Source organism: Prionailurus bengalensis, chromosome C1 (genome assembly GCF_016509475.1).
Source record: "Prionailurus bengalensis isolate Pbe53 chromosome C1, Fcat_Pben_1.1_paternal_pri, whole genome shotgun sequence".
NCBI classification, from domain to species: Eukaryota; Metazoa; Chordata; class Mammalia; order Carnivora; family Felidae; genus Prionailurus; species Prionailurus bengalensis.
The window spans coordinates 131,608,622-131,620,805 of NC_057345.1; the positions used below are offsets into that span (position 1 = coordinate 131,608,622).

A 12,184-nucleotide genomic window follows, 5' to 3' on the forward strand; every position below is an offset into this window, starting at 1 on the left:
CGCGGTGCTCAAATTCACAAACCGTGAGATCATGACCTGAGCTGAATTTGGATACTTAACTGACTGAGCCACCCAGGCACCCCTCTCTGAATATCTTTAATTCCCAGATTTACCAGTTATAAAACAGTAACAAGAAAAGGCTATATCTCAAAAGATCATTATAAGAATTGTTAGAGAGTACAGATAAATTGTTTAGGTATGCACCTATTTGACTCATAGTAAATGCAGAATAAATAATAGTGCTATTTTATGGGCATCACATTTTTACTGGGTAATGTTCAGATACGGGAAGAATATGATAACCTTTACTCAGTTTTTTTTTTCCTTTTACATAGAACAGGAGAACCTCACCAACTGGTAGTCAAATGAAGCCCACAGATCTTCAGTCAACTTCTAAACTGTAAATCCACCTGTGTTGGTGAAAGTAGGGAGGTCGTCATATTAAACAAAGAAATCGAGGAGAAAAGTGACTTGTTAACACCACTTTACTTCCCTCATTACCAAACCAAAGAACAGATACACTCTAAAGAGTAATATAGACTACCAGTATCTCAACGATTGCTGTAATCCTTATGTAATAACTGCATTAAAGCACATTATCTCCTTTACAACGTGCAGTGATAAACTCTGTTAATCAATTATCTTGGTTCTTATATACTTAGACCCTTTGAGGCAATTTGTTTTTACTGGAATGGTTAGCAGTTTGTCTTTTATCCCATACAAGTGTGTGTATGTGGTGCCCAGGTGGCATAGTCAGTTAAGTTTCCAACTCTTGATTTTGGCTGTGGTCATGATCTTATAGTTTCTGAGATCAATAAATAAATAAATAAACATTTAAAAACACAACTGATGCATTACACTGATGGCAGGATGAGTGAGCATGGCTGAGAATGGAACGAGTGGAAAGCATAGGCTTTCAGCTTGTGTAATCATGTAAAGGGCTGTAGATGAACTCGTGGATCACTAGCTTAAATAAAATCATTGTTGGGACAATCAACATTGAAGTCCTTAGATATCAGTGAATGGGGTTATTTGGAGTCATTTCCAAGGTCAGAGATAATCTTAGGCCATTCCACCAAGCAATAGGTGTAATAAAAAATGACTACCTCGACTACTTGGAAAGGATCATATTTTGGTATATTCTCACCGGTAGCAATAAAAAATAGAATCTGTCAGAAACTTGATGCAGAGATTATTCAGTGAATAGAAGGTTTAAGAATAGTTAACCTTTCTTCTTGGTCCTTATTCATTAGTTAATAAGGTCCATAGCTAATATGGATTTATTTGGGCACTTCCCAAAGTGGAACAACTCAACATAGTGTTGGTTTTCTGGAATAAAGCACCGCCACAATCTATTCCGCTGTATCTTTTAAAAGGAAAGTAATGACCTCTCCTTCGTCTCTGATAAGGTATGAGAGTCTGACTATGTCACTGTAGAAACTTAGACTCAGAGCTCGAAATTGAAGCCAATCACCTATTTGTTCTAACACCCTTTCATGTGCATATTGTTTATGCCTTTGTCTTTTGCCCTACAATTACAAAGTTGAGTATAGTGACCAAGGTCATATGTATCACATAGTCTAAAATATTTACTATCTTGCTCATCATAGAAATGTTTGTCAACTCCTTGTCTGAATGAAGCAAACCCCTCATTACAAGTTCTGAGAAGGATCCATAGAGACTATTTTGTCTATCAGAAAGACTACCAAAATGAGAATACATAGAAGAGATGGAGTTTATGCACAGTTCAGGCACCATGGGAAGCTGTGAAGGAAATACCTTTTTCACCATAGGTTGAAAACCATAGGTTTTCAATTTTTGTTTGTTTGTTTTGTTAATATTTGCTTATTTTGAGACAAAGCAGGAGAGGGACGGAGAGAGAGTGAGAGAGAATCCCAAGCAGGCTCCACACCGCCCACACAGAGCCCAATACAGGGCTTGCAAATTGTGAGATCATGACCTGAGCCAAACTCAAGAGCCAGATGCTTAACTGACCGAACCACCCAGGCACCCTTCAGTTCTTGTTTTGAATGTCCTATGCTATTTGTTTTTTGTTTTTCTTTTTGATGGAACAATGATCTTTCTACAGCCAATGCTCTGTACTTATCAAAATATTTATATTAATTTACATGTGTAAATATTTTAGTAATGGGATTATTGCATATTTATCTTGTAAAATCAATTCATAACACATATGGACTAGGTCTAACTATTACCAAAAAAAGACTTGCATAATTAAGTGAAACTGTAGTTTTAAGAGCTATAGAAGCTTTTGCTAAAAATTGAATAATGAAGGGAATTAAAAATAAGAGCCTGGGAAATGCAGAGTTCTTTGTGAAAAAGTAAATTAACACTATAATCTATTTAATTACCAAGTATCTCAAGCATTAATAAAAAGATAGAGAATAGTCCAGCAATGCTTATATACACTTGTACATCATTTTCTTTAGGTCTATTTTTTAATAAAATAAAATATTCCAATTACAGATGAATTCCCATGCATGATTTTTTACTTTCATAATACATGAACATATTTCCTAAGTATTTACAGTGTTGTTTTCAAGTTTTAGTTTTATGTAAATGGTATTATGCTTTATGTATCCTTTAAAAATGTCTTAAATGCAATTTGATGAAATCCATTCACATTGATAGATACAGTTTATTCATTTTATCTGTTGTGCGGTCTATTGTCATATGACTAATATTAATAATAACTGATCAAAATTACTATATGCTATGTCTCTTACTCTACTCTGAAGTCTATTTATATAAAACATCCTACAAAAAATAAGAAGCTGGCATAATTTTTACCTCCATTTTACAAATGAAGAAGCTGAAGCATAGAGCTACATTTTGCCCAAAGTTGATAGAGCTGGATTCCACACACTGGCAGTGTGACTCAAAAAAAAAAAAAATCATTCTAAATCACTATGCCAAAACTGCCTGGCTTAAGCACAATTTAAATATTTGTTCTGCTTTTAGTGGGAATTTTGGTTGATTATGATATTTGCTATTATAGACAATGCTATAATAAACATGTTGGAGCTGGTCTTCTTATGCTACTGTGAAAATTTCTCTATGTATATATAAGAAAATATATTTGGTCTTTGTAGACTTAAATATTTTTCACCAAATCAGATAAATTTAAAGGGATATCTGGCTTTGCAAATAGTTATTCCTTTAAATACTAGTATGTTTCAGCCATTCTTCTTATGTTTATTGATAATTCATATTTATGCTTCTAAGAATTCTTTGGTCTCTTCATTTGCACATGTTCCTATTTCTTTTTCTATTTATTTGTTTTTTAGTAATCTGTACACCCAACGTGGGGCTCAAACTCACAACCTCAAGATCAAGAATCATATGCTCTTCTGAGTGGGCCAGCCAGGCACCTCTCCTATTACTTTTTCTTAAACTTTCGAAATTGTGGGGCTTTAAAAATACACTATAAGGGGCGCCTGGGTGGCGCAGTCGGTTAAGCGTCCGACTTCAGCCAGGTCACGATCTCACGGTCCCTGAGTTCGAGCCCCGCATCAGGCTCTGGGCTGATGGCTCAGAGCCTGGAGCCTGTTTCCGATTCTGTGTCTCCCTCTCTCTCTGCCCCTCCCCCGTTCATGCTCTGTCTCTCTCTGTCCCAAAAATAAATAAACGTTGAAAAAAAATTAAAAAAAAATACACTATAAATAGTTTTTAGCTTGTCAAATTTATAAATGGTTTCTCTGTTATTTGCTTTTAGTTTTATTGCATGTTTAGTTCAACAGAAGTTTGTAATTTCAGTGTAGTCAAATTTATCTACTTTTTATGGCTATGTTGTTTTTCTCATGTAAAAAAAAATAGTTCTTCCTTCCAATCATAAGATATTATTTTGTATTTTCTTCAAAAACTTCAAACTGATATTTTCCATGTTAGATTTTCATCCTCCTGTATTTGATTTTTCCATTTTATTGAAAAATAACTGACACACATCACTGTATAGGTTTAAGCATTATGGTTTGAATTACATTATTATGAAATGATTATAACAGTTCAGTTAACGTTCATCTCATCTAGTTACAATGAAGAAAGGAAAAAATGCCCTTGTGATCTTAGGCTTTACCCTTTTACACTTCTCTATGTATCATACAGCAGTGTTATCTATAGTCATCATATTGTACATTCATCCCTATGCTTATTTGTTATATAACTGGAAGATTGTTGCTTTTGATCACCTTTTTCAAGTTCTCCCTCCCATCACCCCATTGCCTTCTGCTAACTTGGGGTTCAGTTTGTTATTCTTTCTCTAGTTCCTTAAGACATAAAGTGAGGTTGTTTATTTGGGATCTTTCTTGCTTCTTGATGTAGATATTCATTGCTATGAATTTCTCTCTTAAAACTGCTTTCACCGTAGCCCATGAGGTCTGGTATGTTGTGTTTCCATTTTTGTTTGTCTCAATTTTTTTCTTAATTTCCCCTGTAATTTCTTCTTTGATCTATTGGTTATTCAGGGAAATGTTTATCTCCCATGTGTTCATGAATTTTTTAGTTTTCTTCTTTTATTGATTTCTAGACTTATGCCATTGTTGTCAGAGAAGATGCTTGGTATAATTTCAATTTTGAATTTGCTATGACATGTCTTGTGGCCTAACATATGATCTATCGTAGAAAATGTTCCTGGGGCGCCTGGGTGGCGCAGTCGGTTAAGCGTCCGACTTCAGCCAGGTCACGATCTCGTGGTCCGGGAGTTCGAGCCCCGCGTCGGGCTCTGGGCTGATGGCTCAGAGCCTGGAGCTTGTTTCTGATTCTGTGTCTCCCTCTCTCTCTGCCCTTCCCCCGTTCATGCTCTGTCTCTCTCTGTCCCAAAAATAAATAAACGTTGAAAAAAATTAAAAAAAAAAAAAAGAAAATGTTCCATGGGCACTGGAGAAGAACACATATTCTGCTGTTGCTGGCTCGAATGCTCTGGATATGTCTGTTAGGTCCTTTGGTCTACAGTGTTGTTCAAATCCACAGTTTCCTTATTGTTTAACTTACTGGTTATGGTCTATCCATTGTTGAGACTGAGGTACTAAAGTTCCCAATTCTCATTGTATTTTTTTATTTCTCCTTTTAACTTTGTTAACTTTGCTTTAAATATTTAGGTGCTCCAGTGTTGAGAATATAGATATTGACAATTATTATAGCTTCTTGTTATTGACCCTCCTATCATTATACTTTGGTTTTCTTTGCCTCTTTTTTCCATTTTAGTTTAAAGTATATTTTGTCTGGGGGCGCCTGGGTGGCTCAGTTGGTTAAACATCTGACTTTGGCTCAGGTCATGATCTCACAGTTCATGAGTTCAAGCCTCACATCAGGCTCTGTGTTGACAGCTCAGAGCCTGGAGCCTGCTTTGGATTCTGTGTCTCTCTCACTCTCTGCCCCTCCCCGGCTCACACTCTGTCTCTCTGTCTCTCAAAAATGAATAAATGTTAAAAAAAAATTTTAGCATATTTTGTCTGATATAAACTTACCACAGATTCCCCTGCAATGTCTGTGGTGCAAGATCCAGTAGAAACTCCCACAAAGTGACCCACATGCTTGGGAAGGCTAGCTGTTCCCCCTGGGTTGTCATTTCCCACCAGAGGAACTAAAGACTCCTTTGAGTTCACTGCATGGTCTGCATAGGCTGGGGAAAGGGCAATGTGGTCAAAGTGTAGCCTCTTCTCCTTCCCTTCTAGTGCAATCCGTCTTGTCTCTGAGGTGTGGGGGATGCTTCAGCCTCACCCCTGTGATTTAGGATTGTCTCGGCAGTGTCTTGTTCCTCAGTAGATATTAACTCTTCTTCTTGTGAGAGAGATCAAAGTCAGGAACAGCCAAGATGTAGCCATCTTGGTGATGTCACTTGTATTTGATTTTTAAGTATGGTATAGAATATGGCTCCATTTCCTTCCTAAAACTATATGCAATGAAATCACTTATCTGGTAACACTAAATGATGAAACCATCCTTTACACATTTATTTATTAAGATATGATAGATTGATAGGTTTATTTTTAAGTTCTTCAGTGTATTACTTTCTTTTTTTTTGATATTAATGTTTTATTGAAAAAGGTACATGAAAACCACCCATGTATACAATCCCAGGTGAACATAATAAGCAAGCCTCCTTACACCTTCTTTTGTCTTCTAAAAGCTTAACTTCTTTGGAGTAATGTTTTGCACATTTCAGCAATAGTATCCCAGTTAACTTGGTTCCTTTTTCTCCAGGTTCAAAATAAAATCAAACTCCTCTAGAGTCAGGGGATGAATTGAGAGTCTCTGGCGAGTAAAGAGAGCCATACATATATTTTTTTAATGTTTCGGGTTTTTATTTAAATTCCAGTTAGTTAACATATAGTGTAATATTAGTTTCAGGAGTGGAATTTAGTGATTCATCACATACATACGACATCCAGTGCTCATCACAAGTGCGCTCCTTAATCCCCATCACCCAGTTAGCCCATCCCACACCCACCTCCCCTCCAGCAACTCTTAGTTTGTTCTGTGTAGTTAAGAGTCTCTTTTATGGTTTGCCTCTCTAAGAGAGCCATATTTTTTAAGGGCTTGGTGATGAGTTTTGAGCTCAGCCAGGGTAATGAAATGCTTCATCATTGGAACAAACTGTACATCTACCAAGGACCATTTGGGATTGTCTTCTTTGCTGTATGGGTCATAATGGGGATTGTTTTTCTCAAAATATGTGTGGTCTGGGCAAGCCTCCTTCATAAGCTTCACAAGTTCTGTGATGCCTGGCTTTTTGCAGTTGCTATGGTAGAAGACATCTTCTCCCTCCAGCTTCATGGCTGGAAGGAAGTTCCAGACCTGTCTTGGTAGTTTCAAACACCATCCCAGCATCCCAGTCTGCTTGGACTGTGCTTTAAGATCCTCAGTACTGAACTTTACATCTAGGCCTCTGTCTGATTGGCTTTCTGACTCTGACTTGCATTAGCCAGGAACTGATTCCTCCCACAATTTTTAAGGGCTGGTCTTCCTAGGGCTAGAGTTACCCACTTTAGCTGATGTCTCTGCTAGAATCTTGTTTTTCCTGCTGGCCTCTTACTGTCTGGCCCAGTAGGCTCAGCAGCCCAGCCAGCCTCTTCCGGGTCTCCCTGTGGGGATGTTTTCTCGAAGCACTGACCCTACCACCTAGCAGACCTATGACTTTTATCTTTTTTATTTATTACAGCTTTATAATAAGCCTTGATATTTGGTAGGATAAGCCTCCTCATTTTGTTAATCTTTCTCATGAATGTCTTGGATATCTTAAGATCTTATATTTCGTAAATATTTTAAAAAATCTTTCTAAGCTATCAACTAGAATTTCATTGACGATGTAGAGTAATTATTTATATGGACTATTGTCATCCATAATCATTGTATACTTCTGAATTTAGTTATTCTATTATTATTTCCATAGTTTTATGTTTTTTTTTCTTAAATTCTTACAGGACTTTATTGTCATTATTACATATAATGTTTGTTGTTATTATGAATGGCATTTTTAAAAATCTGGTATTTACTAATGTGGAATCAATAAATGTGTACCTCTCAGAAATACCTTTAAGAACGAACCTGTTGGGGACGCCTAGGTGGCTCAGTGGGTTGAGTGTCTGACTTCGGCTCAGGTCATCATATCACCACTCGTGGCTTTGAGCCCCCACATCAGGCTCTGTGCTGACAGCTCAGAGCCTGAAGCCTGCTTCAGATTCTGTGTCTCCCTCTCTTTCTGCCCCTCCCCCTGCCCACACTCTGTCTCTCTCTCGAAAATAAACATTAAAAATATGTTTTTAAATAAAAAAAGAATGAACCTGTTGCATAGTGTTCAGTCAGATAACAGCCTAAGTTGTCTACCTCTGGGATCCATTACAGTATTTGAGTCAGATACACACTCTCCCTAGGCAGCCCCCAGCCAATGACTGAGCATGATTAGCATATTAGGGCCTCGTGTTGATTTCTCTACACAATACTTCTCTATAGGCAATTTTTGCCCTACAGCTCTCTGCTGGGCTGCCTACAGCTTTTTTAGAGCTGCATTGGTCTTTTGCAGTTCTTTGTCCTGTTTTTTTTTTTATATTTGTGAAGGAACAACAAATTTCATAAAAATAGGGCTTAGTTTAAAATATTTCCATAAATTTATAATCTGAAAAGCTCTCATTGTGCTAATTAAATAATCTGTAACCTCTTTGTCATCAGCATTCTATCAACAGAATTCATAATGTGATGGGACTTTCCATGTCCCAAGATTCAATTTATCATGCTGGGTTTTCACCAGAGGGAATGAAGGTTTCATGAACCATGGTCAAAAATCATCTGATTACATCTCAGTCCCAAACCCAACTTGCCTTTCCCAACCCAGAACACATTTTTATTTCCAGTTGGAACAAATGTGATCTGCCAAAGAATTTGAGTTCATATTGTTACTGAAATATAGGAAACTTATAGGAAAGTACATGAGAAATCATTAAAATGCACTCATAAATTTTCATATTGTCAAATTTAGAGAAATATAATACAGGTTAATTAAGCCAGGGGATATGAATACTGCACCAAAAATTCAGTTTACATCCAGGTTACTGATGCAAACATTTGTTACCACATATGGCTTTAAATATTTCAAGACATTGGGTTTGATGTTTATACCCCACAGTGTGTGAATCTTCCATATGGTGGCTTCCTATTATACATATTATTTGAGTTATATGGTTGAGTGATAGAAGTTTTTATTTCAAATGCTAGTGGATGTATTCATGTATACACACACACACACACACACACACGCCTATGCCCACAAATTTACACAAGCTTTAGAGCTTATCATGAGCCTTTGAGACCAACAAAATAGCCCTAGCTATCAGTCTAAATAGATGTTGGAGATATGTTTTAGCAAAGTATAGAATTCTTTTTGTAGGCTATTTTATTTAAGGGATACAATTCCAACTCAACATTGTCTTCAATGTTAATGGCAGTAAGTAATTTAAACTTTGCCTTGTTGCTTAAAAAACAGCTATATACCCAAGCTATATACCCAACTTCATCATCTTCTTCTTGCTTTCTATATATTGAAGAAGCAAATATAATTAATGACTCATTTAGATTATCCAGTGAGTAAGAAGCTCTAGTTTGAGTGGGAAGTCTACAAAAATGGTAAAACAAAGAAGAGACTTGGGATTGCTTGCTCAGGGCCTATAGATAAATGCTTCACCTTACCAACAGAGTAGCATTTTCTGTGTTTCTTTTCTTGTTGACATGCCCTGAGACCAGAAGCCTGACAGTGTTTGACCATGCAGCAGTGGTAAGAAAAGTATGGTGTTATTTTAAAAGGACTTTTCAATTATAATGAACCTTTTCAATTAATAGAAACATGACTAAAGGATTAAACAAAAACCAATGTCTTAAAGACTTAATACAAAATTCATCCAATAATCTGAAATGATGTATTTTGAATACTCATCACACAAATACTCAAAAAATCGATTTTTAATATTTATTTATTTATTATTATTATTTTTTTTACATAAAGTGCTCAGCCTAGAATGCAAGCATCCATTTCTCTTTGTGCTTAGTAATGGTGGACCTTTGTAATCAGGGATTCTTAAAAATAAAAGATTGGGGAAGTGCCTCCGCAGGGGTATCATATATGAGGAGAGATGATAGACAGATAGATAGATAGATAGATAGATCTCTGTTTCTGCAATGATAAGTGTAACTTCTACTCACCAAGACCTCTTAGGAAACAAAAATTCTCAGAGTTCAGACATCTCAGTTTACCATAATGTTAACCACTCTTCCTTGCTTACTAGCAGTTGCAGAAACAATTGTACCACATGCAAGACAAAGAATAAATAACCAAGAATTTGGTTACTTAAGGGGCACTTGCTCTTACAGAAACTCACACAAACAAATTGATTGGAGTTGATCTACATAAGGATATGGGTTGACATTGCACAGGTCAAGACCAACTGCAAATTTTATGTCACCTGTAAAGCATTAGCTCCTGTTTCCCTTTCTCAGAGCCCCAGCTTTTCTATGGTGACAGAAGAGGTAGATCTTGGGATGACCAGATTGCTTTGTCTAACAAATGGGGCATTTATGCTGCAACAAATATCCCTTCACTTAATAATGGTAGTCATTCACCTCTGGTGCAAGTGACAGTAGCTGAGATTTTTTTTTCCAGCAAACCGATAATGGAGAAAATTTAATCCAAATGAGAAATGGGCAAAGATCATAACTGAAGTAGAAATTTTTTACAGATGAGGGAGAGTTAGAAGAGAAGGGCATGTTTACATGTAGTCTGCCTCTGAATAAATATAAATAATAACATAAATTGAGTTTAAACTTATGTGGATAATAACTATGGAAAAGAAAATTGCCTCTTAGGTTAATTGTTGCCAGATGCTCCTATTTGTAAGTAGTATGACCCAATGCTACCAAATTTGCTACTGTAATCTGACTGATGTTTTAATGGATTACATAAAACTAATTAGTCAAATCAGGATATATGAGAGACACTACTTTTTATAATTTGTTTTCATATTAAATTTCCATTCTTGGAAATATATTATCTTCTAAACAGTCATTTAAGTACTTTTTGTGTGATATATGACACAAAGGTCTAGCTTTAAACATAACATTCTATTGTCCCATTTGTTAATATTACTGAAAAAAATATTAGCAATATTTATTTTTCCTAGGTATATTTTCCAACATTTTCTCCATTAGTATGAGCTTTATAGTGTTTGCCTTATACTAGTATATAGGAAAAGACACACTTTATTCACAGTTACATTTCTAACGACACACACAATGTTTGGCTTTGTACCTATTACATACTAAGAAGATAGGTTATCATTTAGCTATGTTAAAATTATAATACTGCCAAAAAATTTAAAATATTCCATCTTTAACATTCTTTCACTTTATACTTTAAAAAATCAGATGGCTTATCTGAATATATTGTACATTTTTTATAGCTAACAAAATTATAGAGACTATTTCAGCCTATAACTTGTAAGCACAGCACCATAAGTAACACTTTAATTGTGTACATTGGCTTTATTTCCAACCCATGAAAAAATATTTACTAGTTTTACTATACTGTTACACTCACACTTGATGTCGCTATCTTCATTTGTATAGTAAACCCTGTCTCTTACTCAGCCCAAGCTCATTGCTCCAGAAATAATCACTTCTTTACCTTACATCATCACTTTCCCACTCTACTGGATCATTCCCATCAACATGTACATAGACTGTTATCTCTTTTAAAAAAATGGTTTTCAGACTTCACTTTCTCTGTGAAATATTTTCCTATTATTCTGCTCCCCTTTGTAGTAAAACACTGAAAATATGTGTTGTTTTCCCCCTTCTCACATGTTCTCACTTCATTATGTTTTTCCTCATCACCTATTAAAAATGGTGTCATCAAAATCACTATCAAAGTAACTAAAGCCAATTTACTTGACCCGTAGGTAGCATTTGAAATAGATTACCATACCCTTCTTCTTTATCTACTTTCCCACATTTCTTCCAAGAATTTACTCTCCAGGGATTTACCCTACCTCAGTGGTCATTCCATCTCAGCCCCCCCTTGCTGGTTCTTCTTCTTCTCCCCAGTCTCTAAATTAGAACATTTCCAGTCTCAGTCTTTGGTCTTCTTCTTTTCTTTATGCTCATTCTGACGGATATCTCATCTATTTTCATGGCTTTAAAAATTAGTATATGCAGAAGACTTCTAAAGTTACACCTCTTATCCACAGTGCTCCAACAGACTGCAGACCTATAAATCTAGTTGTCTACTTGACATCTCTACTGGATGTCTAGTTGACATCTCAAACTGAACATACTTCAGAATGAATCCAGTCTCAATTACCCCTCCCCATATCAGCCCCACATACAGGTCATGCCCACTGTTTTCCAGCACTTACACCAACATAAGTGGAGACATCCTTGAATTCCCATTTTCTCTTACAAACGACACTCAATATATCAGAACATTTGTTGTCTTTAACTTCAAAATATATTCAAAATCCAAATATTTCTCATCACCTGTGATCACAATTGATTTCCCAGATTACAACAGTCTCCCAACTAATTTCTGCATTTTTGTCCATTAGAGTCTATTATCAACACAAGCGCCAGAGTTTTTTGGGAAACACTCTTAGAATTGGCACCTTTAGGGGCAAGGGATGGT

The 12,184-nt window shown here is 36.0% G+C and overlaps 1 protein-coding gene across 1 annotated transcript in view; it reads right to left on the minus strand.

Annotated features, from left to right (window-relative positions):
• Positions 1 to 6,198: 6,198 nt before the first annotated feature.
• Positions 6,199 to 12,184, minus strand: part of LOC122479475 (thymocyte nuclear protein 1-like) — a 41,168-nt gene continuing 35,182 nt past the window's right edge. The window contains exons 3-4 of the mRNA XM_043573364.1: positions 6,527 to 6,933; positions 6,199 to 6,295 (exon numbers count right to left, since the gene is read on the minus strand). Coding sequence (XP_043429299.1) covers positions 6,199 to 6,295; positions 6,527 to 6,933 — 504 coding nt within the window. The remainder of the gene's footprint in view (positions 6,296 to 6,526; positions 6,934 to 12,184) is intronic.